This window comes from Engraulis encrasicolus, chromosome 9, assembly GCF_034702125.1.
Source record: "Engraulis encrasicolus isolate BLACKSEA-1 chromosome 9, IST_EnEncr_1.0, whole genome shotgun sequence".
Classification (NCBI taxonomy): Eukaryota; Metazoa; Chordata; class Actinopteri; order Clupeiformes; family Engraulidae; genus Engraulis; species Engraulis encrasicolus.
In genome coordinates, this window is record NC_085865.1 from 1415351 (window position 1) to 1438782 (window position 23432).

At 44.6% G+C, this 23432-nt stretch overlaps 1 protein-coding gene across 1 annotated transcript in view; it reads right to left on the bottom strand.

The window, feature by feature from the left end:
- Positions 1-502: 502 nt before the first annotated feature.
- flt1 (fms related receptor tyrosine kinase 1) overlaps positions 503-23432 on the bottom strand; it is a 110968-nt gene continuing 88038 nt past the window's right edge. The window contains exons 16-27 of the mRNA XM_063207505.1: positions 21333-21446; positions 20425-20573; positions 14852-14957; positions 14036-14127; positions 13342-13464; positions 10700-10811; positions 9228-9327; positions 4977-5082; positions 3242-3348; positions 2318-2387; positions 1705-1796; positions 503-647 (exon numbers count right to left, since the gene is read on the bottom strand). Of these exons, the coding sequence (XP_063063575.1) occupies positions 503-647; positions 1705-1796; positions 2318-2387; positions 3242-3348; positions 4977-5082; positions 9228-9327; positions 10700-10811; positions 13342-13464; positions 14036-14127; positions 14852-14957; positions 20425-20573; positions 21333-21446 (1316 nt within the window). The remainder of the gene's footprint in view (positions 648-1704; positions 1797-2317; positions 2388-3241; positions 3349-4976; positions 5083-9227; positions 9328-10699; positions 10812-13341; positions 13465-14035; positions 14128-14851; positions 14958-20424; positions 20574-21332; positions 21447-23432) is intronic.

Consider the following 23432-nt stretch of genomic DNA (forward strand, 5'->3'; position numbering starts at 1 on the left):
TATTCATGTTATTCGTCTTTTCTTATAAGTCCCTCTCTGTGCACATACTAATCACAGAGTGCAAAAATAAACATCGTCCCATGTCAAGGGAAATGGGAAGAGGAACATTAATAGGAGGAGAAGAGGAGATGAGTTGGTGTTGACTGTAACTGGAGAGATGAAGAGGTGGTGGTGGCCATCAATAGTTGATGGGATATGAACACTGGTGGCTCAGGTGGTAGAGGAACCGTTCAGCCACAAGAAGGTTGTCCTGTCCTGTCCTGGCTGGGTCTTCACTGTGTTTAGTAAGTAAATAATTCTTGCACACCTCCTTGGTCAGGTGCGTAGGAGTGGAACCCCTAGGTCACCAACATTAAAGCAAAGAAAGCTCCCGCACACTGTTCACATTTGCATGGTTCAATGCAACGTTTCGGTCTACTGACCTTCTTCAAGCAATTCAAAATTGAAACGTTGCATTAAACCATGCAAATGTGAACAGTGTGCGGGAGCTTTCTTTGCTTCCTCACTGTGTTTGGCAGGGAATGATGTGGCGCTGGCTGCTGCTTCTGCTGCTCCTGCTGCTGCTGTCGTCGTCCTCTGAGCTGTTCACACAGGGGAGGGCCTCCACGCACCCCACCACCACTCTGGACCCTCCGAGGGAGAAAAGCCTACAACACACACCCACAGAGGTGGTCAAACTGGAGAGTCTAGAACACACACCCACAGAGGTGGTCAAATAGGAGAGTTTAGAACACACACCCACAGGAGAGTCTAATGTTGCATTCACCAGCTCGGGACCTCTCAAGACAGCTGACGACTCTGCTCACATGACAATCGAGTTCTGGAGTTCGGCGCATGAACGCCACTGATCCCGGAACAATCGGAATTCATGCGTGTTTTGTTTTGGTTCTCTTTTCTTTTTTTCACCTCACCTTGAGCCTCCACACCCATGACATATCATTTTAGCTTAAGTAGACTAAATCAAACAGTCAGAGACCAGCAGTACTGACATATGTACATCTGCAATTGAATGACATCAATTGGTGTTGTTAATAGTGATTACAAGATGATATTTTAGCATTTATGATACTGTTTACATGCTAGTTCCATGCATGGGCGCCATGTTGATGATGCGTGTGTCGTCATACAAAACACAAGCTCGGGAACTCGTTGTTCTATACTTCCGCCTGAGATCAACCTCGATAATTATCGATCTGACATTGCGTCACCAGATCTTCACGCCCACTTTCCCGAGGTTTTAGGTCGGCTTTCTTGGGATTCTCGACTTTTTGAACGAGGTATAAGTGAGAACATGTGTGTGGTGTGGTGTGGTGATGTCATAAGTGAGAACATGGTGATGTCATAAGTGAGTACATGTGTGTGTGGTGATGTCATAAGTGAGTACATGTGTGAGGTGTGGTGATGTCATAAGTGAGTACATGTGTGTGTGGTGATGTCATAAGTGAGTACATGTGTGTGTGGTGATGTCATAAGTGAGTACATGTGTGTGTGGTGATGTCATAAGTGAGTACATGTGTGTGGTGAGGTGAGGTGTATTGATTGGGGCTCAGTAGCGTACTGGTGATACTAATGAAGATTTCTATTCATGCCATGCCACTCAAAGGGTTATCAGTCCAGAAGTGATGACTGATGGGATACAATGTGACGTGTTCGAGTGTCAAAAATAACTCACTTTTTGTGTTTTTGTGACTAGGTGATACTCACTTGCTGAGGTTGCCAGGTTGGAGTTTTTCGATCCATTTGATGTGCTTCCTCTCCTCTGAAGGAACCGCCATGCTGTTGTATGTTGGGTTGTCCTGAAATGAATATCAAGACTACCTCAAACTAACGGTGAGGATTTAAATGCGTACTACATGAAACCACGACGCAATTTCACTTCTCTGAGGCTTGGCTTAGTTTTCACTACAGGAAACTACGGGCATTTATACTCTTCCCTGTTTTCAGAAAAGACACTCAAGGTTCCTGTAACTGAGCGTGAAAAAGGCGGTGTCCCCCAAAACGGCTTGCAAATGAGTGTGGTCAGCGTCAGCGTCAGCGTCAGCTCTCAAAACCGCTTGAGCAGCTCTCAAGCTTACTGCCTGTGATACATGAAATAAAAATGTCTGCACGCTTAAATCGAAAGCTTTGCCAATTAAAAGAACACATTGAGGATTTAAGTGAGCAGACATTTTTCCTTCATTTATCACAGTTTTTTTTAATGTTTGGCACTTTTTAAGTTAAGTATTTAAAAGACTTTAAAAAAAAAACACAATCAGAGAAAATGTACTAATTTTTAAAAAAAATTTCCAGTTTGCATTTTGTAATGTTCAGAACATACCTGTGAGTTCTTGGCCTGAGGAGCGTCTTGTATGATCCTCACAGCATCCATCCCTCTGGTGTTCATATAGCTTCACACCACAGAGAAAGGTTTATAGCTTTACACCACAGAGAAAGGTTTATAGCTTCACACCACAGAGAAAGGTTTATAGCTTTACACCACAGAGAAAGGTTTAGTTTGGTTCAAGCCTCATTTCAGGCAGTTTAGTGAGCCCCCTTGTCAAATAGAATACACTATATTACCAAAAGTATTCGCTCACTCATCCAAATGATCCGGACCAGGCCTGGACCTAGATAAATGTACGATGTCACCAATGCGCTTTTGAAAGAATGGTTAAACATTCACAGTCCTCCCAGATGACTTGAAGTTAATAGAAGCAAAAGGTGGACTGATACCATATTGGACCCTCTGGGTTAGGAATAGGATGGCAGTGAAGTTTAAGTGAAAGTGAAAGCCCATTGGGAAACTCCAACTCCCATTGTCATTGTGACACAGCACTCCACAGCACACAAGTGAACACTGCACACTGCACACAACGAAATTGCATTTTATGCCTCACCCGTGCAAGGGGGCAGCCCTCAGTGGCGCCCCATGGGGAGCAGTGCGGTGGGACGGTACCATGCTCAGGGTACCTCAGTCATGGAGGAGGATGGGGGAGAGCACTGGTTGATTACTCCCCCCACCAACCTGGCGGGTCGGGAGTCGAACCGGCAACCTCTGGGATGCAAGTCTGACGCCCTAACCGCTCACCCATGACTGCATGTTCATATGTGAGTCAAGGCAGGTGAGTGAATACTACTGATAATATATAGTGTACGACGTATATTTCTTTCATCACAATGTATCTCAGTGTAACATTGCAGTCATAATGCTAGCAGCAATGCTTGTCACGGTTCTGTGTTAGTTGCACCACTGTAATCTCACCCATGGCGTGGTGTCCTTTGGTTGACGTCTGTGTAGTCGTTTTGGAGAGCCACACTGGTGTCACCACCAGCGAGGAGCGCGTCCAGAGGAATGTAATGCTTACCGTCCTGTGGAGAGGCAGCAGCACCACCAAGTCAACACAGATGCTCACCGTACCACTAGCCTGCTTCTACCACACCAAGACAACACAGATGCTACTAGCCTGCTACTACCACACCAAGACAACACAGATGCTACTAGCCTGCTACTAGCCTGCTACTAGCCTGCTTCTACCACACCAAGACAACACAGATGCTACTAGCCTGCTTCTACCACACCAAGACAACACAGATGCTACTAGCCTGCTTCTACCAAGTCAACACAGATGCTACTAGCCTGCTTCTACCACACCAAGACAACACAGATGCTACTAGCCTGCTTCTACCAAGACAACACAGATGCTACTAGCCTGCTTCTAGCCTGCTACTAGCCTGCTTCTACCAAGACAACACAGATGCTACTAGCCTGCTTCTACCAAGTCAACACAGATGCTACTAGCCTGCTTCTACCACACCAAGACAACACAGATGCTACTAGCCTGCTACTAGCCTGCTACTAGCCTGCTACTAGCCTGCTTCTACCACACCAAGTCAACACAGATGCTACTAGCCTGCTACTAGCCTGCTACTAGCCTGCTACTAGCCTGCTTCTACCACACCAAGACAACACAGATGCTACTAGCCTGCTTCTACCAAGTCAACACAGATGCTACTAGCCTGCTTCTACCAAGACAACACAGATGCTACTAGCCTGCTTCTACCACACCAAGACAACACAGATGCTCACCGTAACACTATCCTGCTTACACCACATTCACATCTACCACACCACATTCATTACTTTGCAATTCACTTTCAGGGTTGCCAGATGAGGCTGATGATTTCCAGCCCAACATATGCTCAAAACCCACCTAGAAGCACAAAATCCCGCCCAATTCTATTAATTTCTGCTAAATGCCATTTTTACCCACACACTGCCATCCTAAGCAGCCCAATTGGGCGGGAAACAGCCCAATCTGGCAACACTGTTCACTTTTGGCCCCTATCCTTGATGCCCCTGGAGCGCTTGGGTAGGCTGAACTCTGGTTTGAAATGAGTTGACCAGTTGCTGACAGTTGACGTTCATGACGTTATGTTGTTATGCGCCCAAGTGGAATCGCTTATTGGCCGGCCGTCTGGTCGACAACTAAGCTCTTCCCCAGAAAAGCGCAATCAGACCATTCGTGAATTACGAAGTAATTCAAAATGAGCAATCTGGCCTGTCACACACACACACACACACACACACACACACACACACACACACACACACACACACACACACACACACACACACACACACACACACACACACACACACACACACACACACCTAAATGAATGGTCTGGCCTGCTTTCTACTAAAACAGTTTGCTGTCTACGATAAGATACATGTGCTGTATTTTTGTTCCGCATCTTTGTTTTTTTAATATACTATATTCACTGACACTGCACACAGTTTTTAATGGACGTCTGCTGTGACTGGCTGAAATATCAGCACATGAGATTGGGCAAGAGAGAAACATCAAGTGTGCATGTGAGTCACACACACACACGCACACAAATGCACGCACGTACGCACGCACGCACACACACACACACAGACGCACGCACGCACGCATGCACACACACGCACACACACACACTCAGGAACTGACCTGTTGAGCGCATGTCTGCAGCAGACTCCCCAGTGTGTTGAGCAGGTGTGTGAAGGTGGGTCTCTCGCTCGCCTCGCTCTCCCAGCACGACAACATGATGTTATATCTGCATTCACACATTACACATCACACATTAGATTACATTGCACATGACATTCTCATGTAAAGCATTGCAGCCAGGTACATGTAAAGCTATGTTGCCCTGCTGCCTTAAGTTTGTAAGTAAACTCAACTCAACTCAACTCAAGGCTTTATCAAGTTGAGTTAACTGACTCGCCTCACTCTCCCAGCACGACAGTATGGTGTCATAGCTGCATTACATTAAGTTACATTACATTACATTACATTACATTAAGTTACATTACATTACATTACATTACATTTAGCTGGTCCAAAGCAGAGCATGACATGGGAGTGGATTTTCACTCCCGTCCCATCCCGGTCCCAGAAAAAAAATCCCATCCCGTCCCGTCCCGGAGTGGAGTAAAAGAAACAAATCCCATCCCATCCCGTCCTGAAAAGAATGTCTCCCAATCCTGCCCACTCCCACTCAAAATCAATCCCACTCCCGTTTCATCAAAAAACAAGGCTTTTTTTAATGAAAAAATAAGCAAGCTTTCCCGCTCTCGTTCATTTTTATTCCCGCTCCTGCCCGCTCCCGTTCATCTTTACTCCCGCTCCTGCCCGCTCCCGTTCATCTTTGAATTTTGACTCCCATCCCACGGAAATCCCGCAGGACCCGCGGGACCCACAGGAATTCCCGAAAAATGTCATCCTCTTGGCCAAAGCCATTTACAGTACAGTTGTTTTAGGTACAGGGTATTGGTTCCAGTGCCTGAAGCAATGTGGGCTTAGGTGCCATGCTCAAGGGCACTTCAGCTATGGAGTGAGATAGGGAGTGGAAGGGTGGGATTCAAACCTGCAACCCTCTGATCTAAAGCCCATCTCCTTAACCATTAGGCCACAGCTGCCTCACATTAGATTACACAGTAGATTATTGTCATTACACATGTAAGAATACACTCGCCTCCAAAAGAGTTGTCGCCTACCCATCTGTTTGGAATAACAGCTAATAACCTGACTTTCAATTAATCACTTGGCTTCAGAAGTCACTCATATGAAAGCTACAACCCTCTCGAATGAAAATGAATGTACAAAAATAAATTTCATGCACCAAAGAGAGATTGACCCTTTAAGGAACACAGACAGGGCAGATTTTCACAAGACAAAAGTTTTGTCGCCTATCGAACATAATGTGAAAATGAGCAGATAAGTCACTTCAAAACACTTCAAATACGCAGATCGGGTGTCATACTTAATCACTGATTCACTCACACCTCTCCAGAAAATCAACTTTGGCCTTAGGTGTATGTTTAGGGTCATTGTAATCATGGAAAGCAACACAATGAAAATCAATGGAGTTCAATGAGAGATGGTAACATATTTGCTATTCGTAGAGCAATACATTTTTAACTTCATGATGTAATCAATGATAAAAGCCCTCACACACCAGCAGCATGCATGCAGCTCCACATAAGAGCTGTATCCCTCCCATGTTTGACTTTAGGCACCATGTATTTTTTTCCAAATTCTTCACCTTTAACACCAAAGAAGTCTCTCCCACTGTCCGGTCTCAAAAAAGCCAGCCAAGAGTATGTCAGGCCTAATTCTGACAAAAATGAAGGCTAATGGGACTCATACTCTGAATTCAAGATCCCAAGATCAACCATTTTAGAACTGATAGCATTAAAACTATATGGTGTTGGAGATGAAGAATATGAAAAAAGAGAAATGGTGCATAAAGTGAAACATGGTACAGATACAGCTCTTATGAGGAGCTGCATGCATGCTGCAGGTGTTTGAGGGCTTTTATCATTGATTAAATCATGAAGTTAAACATGTATTGCTCTACGAATAGCGAATATGTCACCATCTCTCATTGAACTCCATTGATTTTCATTGTGTTGCTTTCCATGATTACAATGACCCTAAACATACACCTGAGGCCAAAGTTGATTTTCTGGAGAGGTGAGAGTGATTCAGTGATTAAGTATGACACCCAATCTGCGTATCTGAAGTGTTTTGAAGTGACTTATCTGCTCATTTTCACATTATGTTCGATAGGCGACAAAACTTTTGTCTTGTGAAAATCTGCCCTGTCTGTGTTCAATAAAGGGTCAGTCTTTCGTTGGTGCATGAAATTTATTTTTGTACATACATTTTCATTCGAGAGGGTTGTAGCTTTCATATGAGTGACTTCTGAAGCCAAGTGATTAATTGAAAGTCAGGTTATTAGCTGTTATTCCAAACAGATGGATAGGCGACAACTCTTTTGGAGGCGAGTGTGTACAGCCATGAAAAGCAGTCTGTATGCACACAGGCAACCAAAGACAGTCAATGTACAGAAGAAAAAACATAGCCCATATTCTTTATTATGCCTTATATGGAAAAATCAACTTTCCATCTTCGTCAGAGGGTCACGGAAGTCTCACTGTCGAAACAAATAAAGAAAGTTGAAGACATAATGAACATGTCACACATCTATGACACATTCATGATGGGCCTAGTTCAAATTAACTACTCTAACGTGGTGTTAATGCACGGTGGAAGGAAGGAAGGAATCACACTTTAAAAGATTTTTTTCTCATGATTCTAAAACCATTCATTGCATCATGTCCTAAAAACATACTTCAGCATCAGAACATCACCCGTGCGGACTCCGACACCAACATGTATTTGTGGAGCATTAGAGAAGGTGCAATGGATTTTCTTCCATGAAAACAACACAAAGATGTTGGCGTGAGAGTTTGGAGCCATAATGCTAGCATACTGTATATATGTACATATCTACCAGGAAAAAATTACAAGCAATTTGAAACAATATTCATCTTCCATCTATTGTTCTATATGGCGACGCGAGGTTGTCATGACCCCTTTTTACCCTGCAGGCCATGCACTTGTGTGAAAAGGAAACGTGGCCGGATTAAATTTTTTCAACTTGGGATTCACACCTCTGAAAATATACAGAATAACAAGTGCAGGTGCTAGGGCTAGGTTGCAGATGATAGGGTGAGGTTGCAGGTGCTAGGGTTAGGTTGCAGGTGCTAGGGTTAGGGTTAGGTTGCAGGTGCTAGGGTTAGGGTTAGGTTGCAGGTGCTAGGGTTAGGGTTAGGTTGCAGATGTTAGGGTTAGGTTGCAGGTGCTAGGGTTAGGGTTAGGTTGCAGGTGCTAGGGTTAGGGTTGGGGTTAGGGTGAGGTTGCAGGTGCTAGGGTTAGGTTGCAGGTGCTAGGGTTAGGTTGCAGGTGCTAGGGTGAGGTGTTGTGGGGGTTAGGGTTAGGTTGCAGGTGCTAGGGTTAGGGTTAGGTTGCAGGTGCTAGGGTTAGGGTTAGGTTGCAGGTGCTAGGGTTAGGGTTAGGTTGCAGGTGCTAGGGTTAGGGTTAGGTTGCAGGTGCTAGGGTTAGGGTTAGGTTGCAGATGTTAGGGTTAGTGTTGTGGGGGTTAGGGTTAGGTTGCAGATGTTAGGGTTAGGTTGCAGGTGCTAGGGTTAGGGTTAGGTTGCAGGTGCTAGGGTTAGGGTTAGGTTGCAGGTGCTAGGGTTAGTGCAGGTGCTAGGGCTAGGGTTAGGTTGCAGGTGCTAGGGTGAGGTGTTGTGGGGGTTAGGTGTTTTGGGTTAGGGTTAGGGTTAGGGTTGTTGTAGCGTTGTTTTTTGGGGCCTTTTATGTCATTATTATGACAGGACAGTTGAGACGGGGAGGGTTCGGCAAATGACCTCGTTCCGGAATCGAACCCGGGTCGCTGGTAAGTAAGTAAGTAAGTGAGTAAGTAAGTAAGTAAGTAAGTAAGTTTATTTATAAAGCACATTTAAAACAGTACAAAACTGACCAAAGTGCAGCACAGAGTCTGGTTAGAATAAAAATAGCAAAATAAATAAATAAAATTATATACACATATTAGTAGCACATAGCATTCCAATAGACATAAAGAAAAAAGATCTGCATACAGCCGGTGTAGCAGTTGAGTGCCCATCCGATTGAGCCCCGGCCGGGCCCACTTGTGTTGTTCTTTACAGTAATTGTGCTGCTTACATGTCAGGGGTGCTGTACTCTGGGGCGCGCATGCGAGTGCCGGGCTGCTTACATGTCAGGGGTGCTGTACTCTGGGGCGCGCATGTGCTGTACTCTGGGGCGCGCATGCGAGTGCCGGGCTGCTTACATGTCAGGGGTGCTGTACTCTGGGGCGCGCATGCTTACATGTCAGGGGTGCTGTACTCTGGGGCGCGCATGCGAGTGCCGGTCTTCAGCCGATGGCAAAACTCCTCGTCCATGCTCATGCCGGGATACGGGGAGGCTCCTACACACACAAACAGCAGGAACGACAGACTCACCCATGAACATACAGCATAGCAGGAACAACAGAAACACCCATCAACACTACTACCAGAGAGAGTAGATAAGAGAGAGGTTCCATTGGCCCATTGTTTCCGGGTTCTATTATTGCAAGGGGGGGGGGGTCGGGGGGGCAGACCTAGGCAGACCTAGGCAGACCTAAGGACTGTTCTATTCAATGCTAGGAGTATTATGACACGCCTCTTTAGGCAGACCAGAACCCGGTCATGTTAGGTGCCCATAGAAACCTATTATGTTGGCATATCTCTATACTTAAAGAATCTCTGCTACTAATACATAGCACAGCAGGAACAGCACAATCACCCATCAACATACTTTTTCTGTTAGAGAGAGAGAGGCGGAGAGTTGCGTCTGTGGGTAGGTTTTAAGAAACTTCAGGTACTCATCGGTGTCCAAGAATACATGTAGAGAGCAGAGAGAGGGTCCGAGGCACACATTAAGAAATTTGTCCCGTTTTAGAAAATATAGGACTTTTAACTTGACTTCAGAGTGCCTCGGACCCTCTCTCTGCTCTATACTTTTTATTTTGTTTTTATTTTTCTTATGTTTTAGACATGTAAATAATGTTCTCCTTTGCCTGACATGTTACCATGGTGTAACAGAGGGTGACCCCATATAATACTGTGGTTGCCATGGTAATTGATAGCTGTTTACCTCCTTGTGTGTGTGCATGCTGGGCAGAACATTAGGTGACTCATTTGTGTGTGTGTGTGTGTGTGTGTGTGTGTGTGTGTGTGTGTGCGTGTGCGTGTGCGTGTGCGTGTGCGTGTGTGTGTGTGTGTGTGTGTGTGTGTGTGTGTGTGTGTGTGTGTGTGTGCGTGCGTGTGTGCGTGCGTGTGTGTGCAAGTTAGTCGTCCTTGTGTTTGGGAGCCTTGGACACATACATAAACATCATGCGAGGCTTGCAACTGTGTGGATTATGCAAAAAGAGTGCAAAGGCACTGGCCAAATTTTGTCCAATTTCTGCCATAACATGAAGCTTGCCCATTTGAGACGGAGATGTCACATCTATCCATAGAGACTAATGGACTTATTATTCTGATTTTCATCATACTTGCCAATCTGCAGAATATTTCCATTAATGTTTGGATCTGTAATCCTTCCCTGTGTGGTGATCCAAATAAAAGACTAAACTGTGTGTGTGTGTGTGTATGTGGAATCACAGCCCATGTTTTAATTGTGATTTGCTTGAGTGTGTCTCCCATAGCAGTATGTCAAAGTGTGTGTGTGTGAGAGAGAGTGCGTGCGTGCGTGTGTGCATGAGTGCGTGCGTGTGTGTGTGTCTGTCTGTCTGTCTGTCTGTCTGTCTGTCTCACCCAGAGAGAAGATCTCCCACAGCAGTACTCCAAAGGACCAGACGTCGCTCTGGGTGGTGAAGACCTTGTCAAAGATGGACTCCGGAGCCATCCACTTCAGCGGCAGCCTGGCCTGGTGCACACAAACACATTATTACATTACATTACATTACATTACATAACATCACATTATTACATTACATTACATAACATCACATTATTACATTACATTACATAACATTACATTTAGCATCCACTTCAGCGGCAGCCTGGCCTGGTACACAAACAGTTTAGTAATCATTAGTGGGGTGCTTTTGCACTGCCCTTACATGACATTACACTAGCTGACACTTGTATATCCCAAGTGACTTACAGCTATTTAGGTACTGGGTATTGGTTACAGTCCCTGGATCAGTATGGGGTTAGGTGCCTTGTTCAAGTGCAATTCAGCCATGGGTGAAGGTGCTGGTAATGAAGGGATTTGAACCTGCAACCCTCTGATCTAAAGGCCAGCGCTCTAACCATTGAGCCATGGCTGCTTCACGATTTCGATTCAGGATGTGGGATTCAATTTGAATCGATTCGGTCTGATGCCTTGCAATGCATTACATTTCTACTGAGAGCATTGGCACATTTTTCATCAGTCCTGAGGCTATACAAGCAGTCAGATACTGAACAACATTTAATGGCTGTTGTGTGTATCATTCCTGCAGCTTTCAATGCTTTGAAGCGCTTTAATTTAATTTAAAGTTCATTTGTTCTGGAAAATGCACTCGAAAGTAATGGAAACTTGAAAAAATCAATGCCGCATCGATGATGGCATTTGCCAAATAGATGATTGAATTGTGATCGTGATGCACTGCAGAATCACTTACTGTTGACATCCTCATAATCAGACACACAGACAAAACAGATGAACAAACACACTTCCAAAACACATGAACAAACAGACTTCCAAAACACATGAACAAACAGACTTCCACGGTTGGTGCAATCAGACAAAACATATAATCACAGACAAACACATGGATAGACATACAAACAATCAAAGATGCAAGCAAAAAATTCACTAGTTAAGAGACAAGAAATCAGATGAATCCGTTGCAGAAGGACAAACTCTTATGTTCTCAAAAGTAGCAATCAGTGATGCGCGGGTCGACGAAAAAACAAGACACACCCGACCGCTTTTTTCCCTAGTCCGCCCGCTTGCCCTGCCCGCAAGAAATATTCATGGAAAATATTGACCCGGCCCGCTTCCCGACCCGCCTTTGAAAATAGCCGTGCGTCTTTATGAACACCCTAGCGTCATTGGCAAAGCACAATGAGTGCGAAACCATTACAATTGTAGCCTATAAGAAAATATGTAGGCTATATCCATCACTGCACTGTTTAGAGAGCACCCTCTGTGTTCTTCAAAATGCACTCAATGGTTGCACCTGCTGCACCAGTTGCGCGCAGAAGATATTCGGCCGACGCAGGAGCCCAAGTCTCCTGCAGAGCGCGTGGCACCATCGTAGTTATTCAGCCATATAAACTTTGATCTATTTCCCAAAAAATGTCCCTGTCTGCTAGTAAACTATAGCCTATTGGCTAGCCTATAGCCTACTTTAAAATTCGGCATCATTTCAAAGGTCCTGACCGACCGCACCCGACCCGAATTTCATTAAAAATAATATTTCATAACCCGTGCCTGCGGTCGACCGCAGTTAACTGCAAGCGCCCGCTGCTTTCGGGTCAGCCCGCGCATCACTGGTAGAAGTAGTAGTAAGATGTCAGTGTTAACAGTGTACAGTTTAACTACCTTATAAGGTACTCATTATAATCTACTTCTGCTTCTACTTTGACACCTCTCTGTTTGTTCATTTGACAGCTGCAGTTGCTGACTTCATAGGCCCAGATAAGTGTCAGTGCCTTAGTCGTCTTCATCACAAGACCTTTAAAGGGACACTGTGCAGGAAATGGTCAAAAAAGGTACAGCAACTATTCTGCTCATTGAAACTGGGCTGCCTGTTGCCAAATTTGATCTTTACATGAAAGTTTACTAATTAATAAACAAATATTTTTTAATATGGTCCAAGTATAGTCATTTTTGCAGCTAAAAATGGCTATTTTTGGACATTCAAAATGGCGGACCATGGAGAAGATCCCCCTTTTCATGTATGAAAAGTGCTATTTTTCCAGTCATAACAAATACTTAGAATTTGATGCTGATGGTAAGTATTCATGAAAAAGGTGACATTAGTGAATGGGCAGCATGAATTCTGGAAATAAACAACTAAAAATCTCACACAGTGTCCCTTTAAATACTTACATGTCTTCTCCACACATAGTTAAAAGACTTACATCTCCCCTCCGTACATAGTTTAAGGACTTACATCTCCACTCCATATGTAGTTTAAAGACTTACATCTCCCCTCCGTATGTAGTTTAAAGACTTACATCTCCCCTCTGTATGTAGTTTAAAGACTTACATCTCCCCTCCATATGTAGTTTAAAGACTTACATCTCCCCTCCGTATGTAGTTGAAAGACTTACATCTCCCCTCTGTATGTAGTTTAAAGACTTACATCTCCCCTCCGTATGTAGTTTAAAGACTTACATCTCCACTCTGTATGTAGTTTAAAGACTTACATCTCCCCTCCGTATGTAGTTTAAAGACTTACATCTCCCCTCCGTACATAGTCTGGATTTTTGTAGATGTCTCTTGCCAGACCAAAGTCGCAAATCTTCACAACGTTGTTAGCGGACAGCAACACATTTCTGGCGGCCAGGTCACGGTGAATGCACTGACAACAACACACAACACAACACACAGCACACAACAACACAACACAACACAACACACAGCACACAGCCAGGTCACGGTGAATGCACTTTAGTGAACATCACAACACACAACACACAAGTTTTATTGACAACATTGAATGTTGGTCATAAGTCTCTGACTACTATCTATCTGAAAGGCTAGTGAAGTGTTAAAACCGGTGTCTGCTACAAATAACTTCATGCAAACTGATTCCTTCTTTTTATGCTTCATGTTGTACCTTCACTGTTACTGATACAGTTAATCAATAATGCCAATTACAGTCACAAATAATTTTATCTATGAATCAAGAAGAGTAACTGATTATGGTGCACGTCATATTTGAACATGTCTGTATATTCTTATTATGCTATTAACTTGCGTCATTAACCACAGAAAAGTTATTGTACAATTGCAGGTATTGACTAATTGATTGATTGGTGGATTTGCTAATTGGCTGGCAGTTTGATTAATTGATTCATTGATTCATTGATTGACTCATTGATTATAATTGATTACAGACACATCAGTACTGAGAAGGTTTTTGTTTTTACCTTTCGTGAGGCGAGGAACTCCATGCCCCTAGCGACCTGGAAACTGAAGGAGACGAGGTCCTCAAAGAGGAGGGGAGACTCCACAGGCCCGGCTGAAACACAGCCAGCAACAGAACAAGCACATACAGTAATAAACAGTAGCCAAGTGTATCCTACATACAGTATTTGATAATGTTAAAGGAATGTTTATTTTTAACTTGAGACTTGGAATATTTGTAATTTTTTAACCTTTTTTTTTTTTTTTAACCCATATCGGCCCCAAATATCGGGTGTCGGAAATCGGGTATCGGCCAAAGGTGATGAAAAAAAAAATCGGTATCGCATCGGCCATTAAAAAACCTGTATCGGTCGACCCCTAATCTTCAGCATGTACGTATTACCGAGGTTATAATTATTATCATATTATTGTATGCCAATATTATTGTATGGCAAATGATAGTGCAAGGATAAAAGGTGTTGTATTTGAAGTGTAACATGATGAAAGACCCACCATTCCCCAAACACACACACACACACACACACACACACACACACACACACACACACACACACACACACACACACACACACACACGCACACACACGCACACACACGCACACACACGCACACACACACACACACACACAGAACGAGCACACCAGGAAGAGAATCAGAAAGGATGGAGAGAAAAAATAAAGTCCCCAACACCAAGCATCTGTTTCAAATATGACTGTCCATTAGGGCTGTAACGATATTGTATCGAATCGAGAAATCGTGATACACAGAGTCGTGAGTTGAGTGTATCGTTTTTGAATATATAATATTATTCCTCTCACCATGGCCCTTGTCATCATCCTCCCCCTCTCTCTCTTCATCACACCTGGAGCTGCCGCTGGAGATGCTCACCGGACTCCGTTTCCCACAGTCCTCTTCTCCAGTCACCTAAAACACAGCCGCCACATTGGGTCACATTTGGTTTGGAGAGAGGGGACACTTGGAGAGAGGAGACACTTGGAGAGGAGACTTGGAGAGAGAGGGGACACTTGGAGAGAGAGGAGACACTTGGAGAGAGAGAGGGGACACTTGGAGAGAGAGGGGACACTTGGAGAGAGAGGAGACACTTGGAGAGAGAGGAGACACTTGGAGAGAGAGGAGACACTTGGAGAGAGAGAGGGGACACTTGGAGAGAGAGGAGACACTTGGAGAGAGAGGAGACACTTGGAGAGAGAGAGGGGAGACTTGGAGAGAGAGGGGAGACTTGGAGAGAGGAGAGACTTGGAGAGAGAGAGGGGAGACTTGGAGAGAGGAGACACTTGGAGAGAGAGAGGGGAGACTTGGAGAGAGAGGAGACTTGGAGAGGAGACTTGGAGAGGAGACTTGGAGAGAGAGGGGAGACTTGGAGAGAGAGGAGACACTTGGAGAGAGAGGAGACACTTGGAGAGAGAGGACACTTGGAGAGAGAGGAGACTTGGAGAGAGAGGAGACTTGGAGAGGAGACTTGGAGAGGAGACTTGGAGAGAGAGGGGAGACTTGGAGAGAGAGGAGACACTTGGAGAGAGAGAAGAGACTTGGAGAGAGAGGACACTTTAGAGCGTCTGATGGTAGGAAATGGAGGGAAAGAGAGTACAGTACGAAGAACAAAATCATTTTCAGAATGTATTAACGAGGTTATCATTTATTATTGTTATTATGTTTTGCATATTATTGTATGGTACTATATACCTGAGTAAAATGGGTAATGATAGTTGAAGGATAAAGTTATTGTTGTATACAGGGACACTGACAGCTTTGGCCCAGGACAAAGCCAGGTGCCCCCCACAGCCATAGGGGGGTGCAGCCAGGTGCCCCCCCACAGCCAGGTGCCCCCCACAGCCAGGTGACCCCACAGCCAGGTGCCCCCACAGCCATAGGGGGGTGCAGCCAGGTGCCCCCCACAGCCAGGTGACCCCACAGCCAGGTGCCCCCCACAGCCATAGGGGGGTGCAGCCAGGTGCCCCCACAGCCATAGGGGGGTGCAGCCAGGTGCCCCCCACAGCCAGGTGCCCCCCACAGCCAGGTGCCCCCCACAGCCAGGTGCCCCCCACAGCCATAGGGGACGTAGCCAGGTGCCCCCCACAGCCATAGGGGGGTGCAGCCAGGTGCCCCCCACAGCCATAGGGGGGTGCAGCCAGGTGCCCCCCCACAGCCATAGGGGGGTGCAGCCAGGTGCCCCCCACAGCCAGGTGCCCCCCACAGCCAGGTGCCCCCCACAGCCAGGTGCCCCCCACAGCCATAGGGGGGTGCAGCCAGGTGCCGTCCACAGCCAGGTGCCCCCCACAGCCATAGGGGACGTAGCCAGGTGCCCCCCACAGTCATAGGGAGGGCATACAGTCCCAGGAAAAAGTTTGTACACCCTTTGAAATTTCTTACCTTTCTGTCAAAATTGGTCATAAAACATGGTCTGATCTTCCCGGAAATCACAAGAAAGAACAACCAGTCTGCTTTAACTAATTCAACCCAAACATTTACAAGTTTTCATATTTTCATTGGCCATAAGATGTAAACATTCACAGGACAGCAAGGCATAAGTAAGTACACCCTTGCATTCAATAGGTGTGGACCCTCCTTTAGTCGCAATAACCTCAACCAGATGTTTCCTGTAGTTGCAGATCAGATTAACAAAACAATCTGGATGTGTCTGGTCTCCCTCTTCTTTAGAAAACTGCCTCTCGTCAGAAAGGTTTGTGGGATGTCAGGAGTGCATAGCTTTCTTGACTTTATTCCATATAATCTCAATTGTTTTTTGTCAGGGCTTTGACTGGGCTATTTCAGAATGTGTATTTCATTATTATGAAGCCATTCTAAAGTCGATTTGCTTAAGTATGGGTTGTTGTCACATTTCAGCACCCATCCTCTTGTGTGCTTCAACTGTGTGACAGACTACCTCACTTTTTTTCTGTAAAATATCTCGATAAACTTCTGAGTTCATTGTTCCACTGATAATAGCAAACTGAAAAGGGCCTGAGGCAGCAAGGTAGCCGCATATAATGATGCTCCCGCCACCATACTCAAAGGTGGAGATGATGTTTTGGTGAAGGTGTGGTTCTCCAGTTCTCCTCCAAACATGACATTGTGTGTTCCCCATACCAATTCAACTATGGTTTCAACTTTGGTCTACAGAGAATTTAGCATCAATTCTGTGACACATACAAATGCTATTCCGCAAACCTTAAAGGTGTAGCAATATTTTTTTGGACGGAAACCCCATTAATTTTAGAATGGCAGAATGAATCCCATTTTTACCTATTCTTGGTTACATCTCCTCTTCTGAGTATGGTGGCGGGAGCATCATTATATGCGGCTACCTGGCTACCTCAGGCCCTTGACAGTTTGCTATTATCAGTGGAACAATGAACTCAAGTTTATTGTGATATTTTACAGAAAAAACATGAGGAAGTCTGTCACACAGTTGAAGCACACAAGAGGATGGGTGCTGAAATGTGACAACAACCCATACTTTAGAAGCAAATCGACTTTAGAATGGCTTCATAATAATGAAATACACACTCTGGAATAGCCCAGTCAAAGCCCTGACAAAAAACAATTGAGATTATATGGCATGAAGTCAAGAAAGCTATGCACTCCAGACATCCCACAAACCTTACTGACGAGAGGCAGTTTTCTAAAGAAGAGGGAGACCAGATACATCCAGATTGTTTTGTTAATCTGATCTGCAACTACAGGAAACATCTGGTTGATGATATTGCAACTAACTGAGGGTTAAAACCTACTTAATGCAAGGGTGTACTTACTTATACCCTGCTCTCCTGTGAATGTTATGGCCTTATGACCAATAAAAATATGATAACATGTAAATGTTTGGGTTGAATTAATTAAAGCAGACTCTGATTGTTCCTTCTTGAGATTTCCGGGAAGATCAGACCATGTTTTATGATCAATTTTGACAGAAATGTAAGAAATTTCAAAGGGTGCACAAACTTTTTCCTGGGACTGTAGGTAGTGATGATGGGTGTTGTAGCTGAAGTGTGTTAACACGGCCACTGTGGCCTGTGTGCTGTCTAGGTGGCCTTGGTGGCCTTGGCGACACCAACACTACACAAGTAAAGAAAGGCACCAAATTAAGAAGCACAAGTCAACTACACACACACACACACACACGCACACACACACACACACACACACACACACACACACACACACACACACACACACACACACACACACACACACACACACCAAATGAAGAAGCACAAGTGAACTCAACACACACACACACACACACACACACACACACACACACACACACACACACACACACACACACACACACACACACACACACACACACACACACACACACACACACACACACACACACACACACACACACACCAAATGAAGAAGCACAAGTGAACTCAACACACACACACACACACACACACACACACACACACACACACACACACACACACACACACACACACACACACACACACACACACACACACACACACACACACACACACACACACACACACACACACACACACACACACACCAAATGAAGAAGCACAAGTGAACTCAACAGCAGCACGCGCACACGCAGAGTCGTGACACACGAACTGACACCAGGGCGGGACATGATCACAGAGGAAGTGGCACGCATGCACATATAAACTGTAAAACTATTTATAAAAGTGGCATGTACGATTGCCCTACTTTTCAGAACTGTGAACATTTTGTAGCACAGCACACTTCACCCTTTGAAAAACTAAAAACTACGAACAAACGGTATAACAGCCTTGTTTAAAAGAATGTTTGAAGCCACACTGTAGACTTGTGGTGTGAAATGGTGGTGTTAAATACAATTGGTCTGCCCGTAGCTTTGCTGCCAAATACTGCAGATGTGTGTAACTGATGTGTCACGTCGTGTGTGTGTGTCTGCGTGGCCAACAGTTGGTAGGTAGACACTTATACTGTAGTGTGGTAAGGTGGTGAGGGAGGGTGTTACTAGGCGGTGGTAGCTCAGGTGGTAGAGGAGCCGTTCAGCAACCCAAAGGTTGCATTTTCGAGCCCCGTTCGGCCTGACTCCATCGTTGTGTCCTTGAGCGAGATACTTAACCCCAACTTGCTCCTGGTGGCAGCGTGGTACCCTGTGTGGCAGCCACGGCCACCGGTGTGTGAATGAGAGTGTGAGTGGGTGAATGTTAGGCCTACAATGTAAAGTGCTTTGAGTGCTCGAAGGAGTGGAAAGGCACTACATAAATGCAGTCCATTTACCATTTACCACTTCCAAAATTTTCATCAAAATACTGTTTTAATAGAGGCCAACTTTATTGTGGAGCATGGATAGGATAGGCTGTTGACTCATCAGACATACAGTAGATGGATAGATGGATGGAGAGACTGATAGATGGATAATGATGGTGATGAAAGAAAAGAAAGGATAAAAAAAGAGAAAACTAGATGACTGATGGTGATGAATTGCAGCCAGTTAAATGTAAAAAAAGTAATGTAGTGTCCAATTTTTTCCAGGTTCCAAAATTTATGGTGAAGCGCTTGGCAGGGATTAACGCACCTCTTCTCTTACGTTTGATGTGGATTTATTTTTGACAAACCTAACTCAAAATAAATACTGGGGCTGATCTAATCGAAAAAACAAAATAAAGATGCTTTGTAAAAGAAGAATGTGGTCAAAACAGTGTGTTCTGCCAGGGTCTCTCACCATCCACCATTATCCAAACTTTTCCATCATCCACCTGTACACCACGTCACAGGTTAAGTTCCAAATTGCGTACCACCTGATCAGATGGCTAGAGAGTTCAGCATAAAACACTGTTGACATTATTTCTATACATTATTTCCTACTATTCTATGCAATTTTACTTTCCTTGTTTACACCATTTCATAACCAAATGTTGAAAACCAAAACATGATTCAAATAAACTAAAACTATGAACTGGCTATCACAAGTAAGTTGCCCAGCCAGTTAAATGTAAAAAAGTAAGTTGCCCAGCCAGTTAAATGTAAAAAAAGTAAGTTGCCTGCTGCCTTAAGTTTGTAAGTTACCTCAGTTTCAGAAAGCCTCAAGTTGAGTTAAGTCTCGAGTTGAGTTCACCTACAAACTTTTTTTTTTTTTTTTACATTTAACTGGTTTACAATGTTTGACAGTGTGGTAGATGATAACCTGTACAGTAAATAAAGAGAGAAAAACACGCACATCCGTCTCAAAAAGATTTGGTGCAGGACCAGCAAAAATACCATGAAAAACTGAAAGAGAAGTCTGCAACGCCAAGCTCCCGTTGCTCTTCTTTTAATGTGAACTTTAAAAAAACGAGTAACGGGAGCTTGGTGTCGCGGACTTTTCTTTTAGTTTTTCATTAACCTGTACAGTAAACTCAGAGTTCACCTTGCTGCTCCTGAATGTATCCCTCTGGAATGTATCCCTCTGGAATGTATCCCTCTGGAATGTATCCCTCTGGAATGTATCCCGTTGGCTCTTCAGGAAGGCAGACAGATTCCCATGCTGGCAATACTCCACAATGACCAGTAGGGGGCCTATGGGGGCCACAGATGTTGTCACTAACAAGCCATGCCACACAGGCCTAAATGTAGAAGTACTCTTACAGATGTAATTACAACACTAGTAGTAGGATATTGCACAGTTGAAACCATGTAGTATCATAGCACTAGTGTTGTTATTACATCTTTAGGAGTACTTTAAAGGGACACTGTGCGAGATTTTTTTTGTGTTTATTTCCAGAATTCGTGCTGCCCATTCACTAATGTTACCTTTTTCATGAATACTTGCCATCAGCATCAAATTCTAAGTATTCATTATGACTAGAAAAATGGCACTTTTCATGCATGAAAAGGGGGATCTTCTCCATGGTCTGCCATTTTGAATTTCCAAAAATAGCCATTTTTAGCTGCAAAAATGACTCTACTTGGACCATACTAGGAAGTATTTGTTTATTACTTTGTACACTTTCATGTTAAGATCAAATTTGGCAATAGGCAGCCCAGTTTAAATGAGCAGCATAGTTGCAGTACCTTTTTTGACCATTTCCTGCACAGTGTCCCTTTAAATTCTACTTTATACAACTCGGAACACCAGGACATGCATTTTGTGTTGTGAACAGAAACATGCATGCATGTGCATACACACACAAACACAGAGAGAGAGAGAGAGAAAGAGAGAGAGAAAGAGAGAGAGAGAAAGAGAGAGAGAGAGAGAGAGAGAGAGAGAGAGAGAGAGAGAGATTAACATACACATTTAAACTCTCCTATGAACACCTGAGTAGTCCTAATACTCACCTCCCGGCAGGGTGCAGGCCCCCAGTAGGTTGACCACGTTCAGGTGGTGTCCAATATAGTTCAGGATCTTCAGCTCGCTCAGCAGAGCCCTGTGCTCACTGGGGGTGGCGCCCTCTGTTGTCAAACAAGTGAAACTGCGCTTCAACACACTTACAGTTTTTCTCGATTGCCTCCACACAAGTTCTGGTACTTCACACACAATTCTCGGAACATCTCACCCATTTCCCAACTCCCCTAACCAATGTCACTGAACACTAAACACAATTCCTACTTAACACTCAAATTCCAGTTTTAAAACACACTCTTTTCACACCATTACACACAATTCTCTGGATTACACTCAATTTTCATAAAGAAAAACACTGGGTTTCTCATGGAACACACTGTCATTCACAACACTACAATCAACTGCAACTATGTTCACTTCCTCATCACATGGGCAAACTCTCTTCATACCGGTTTACAATCTGAAATCATCACCCCATAAGGACACACATTGCATGTCATATTGATGAAAAATGAGTGGATGCAAGGAGAAAACCCATTTGTTTAGTTTTTGAACTCAAAACTATGTTATACAAGACATAACTTTCATGTGGTTACCCAATATTTTACAATACATTAGTGCAATTTTTAAATATTTTTAAAAATATGTAAAATATATACACGTCTGTGTACTCCGAGTCTAAAAACAATATTTCAGTATTTTACTACAGAAAAATACCCTCTTTAGTAAGTAGAACACTGAAGAAAATAAGTTTCTCATCATCACCATCATCACCATCATGCTTCAATGACTACCGTCCTGTAGCACTGACGCCCATAATCATGAAGTGCTTCGAACGGCTAGTCCTGTCACACATCAAAGCCACCCTACCCCCCACCCTGGACCCCTACCAGTTCGCATACCGAGCCAAGCGATCCACGGAGGATGCAATCTGCTCTGCCCTCCATCCAGCCCTCACCCACTTGGACAATAAAGACTCATATGTGAGAATGCTGTTCATTGACTTCAGTTCAGCATTCAATACCATAATACCACAACAACTCATCAGAAAACTGGACAAACTAGGTTTCAGCACCTCCCTCTGCAACTGGCTGCTGGACTTCCTGATGCAGAGACCACAAGCAGTACGGGTAGGGAATAACACCTCAAGCACCCTGACCCTGAGCACGGGGGCTCCGCAAGGTTGTGTTCTCAGCCCCCTGCTGTTCACGCTACTGACACATGACTGCACAACGACCCACAGCACTAACCATCTAGTGAAGTTTGCGGATGATACAACACTGGTGGGCCTCATCACTAAGGGCGATGAGACCCACTACAGAGAAGAAGTAGACCTGCTGGCCAGATGGTGCAAAGACAACAACCTCCTGCTGAATGTCAACAAGACCAAGGAGATTGTTGTCAACTTTCAGAGGGTCCAAAAACAACTGCCACCACTGACCATCGACGGTGATGCTGTGGAGAGAGTGAGCAGCACCAAGTTCCTTGGAGTGCACATCAGCGACGACCTCTCTTGGACCACCAACACTACACATCACTGGCGAAGAAGGCCCATCAGCGTCTCTACTTCTTGCGCAAACTAAAGAAGGCAAGTGCTACACCCTCCATCATGACAACATTCTACAGAGGAACCATAGAGAGCGTCGTGTCCAGCTGCATCACAGTGTGGGGAGGAAGCTGCACGGAGAAAAACAGGAAGACACTCCAGCGTGTTGTGAACACAGCGAAGAAGATCATTGGAGTACCACTCCCCTCCCTGCAGGACATTTACACCGCACGCCTCACCCGAAAAGCACTGATGATCATCAAAGACACAAGCCACCCTTGCACACAAACTGTTCAGCCTCCTGCCCTCTGGAAAGAGGTACAGGCGCCTCCGTTCCCGTACCACCAGGCTTGCAAGCAGCACGATGCATCAAGCAATCAAGATACTGAACACTCAACCCACTCTCCCTTCACTGTCAGCCTCTAGCCAGCCAGGCCACTGACAACGCTCCCCCCCCTCATCCCCACCACCATATCTGCGACTGAACATTCCACCTGCACTACTACATCTGTGACTGAACTTTCAACCTGCACTAACTCAAAACATA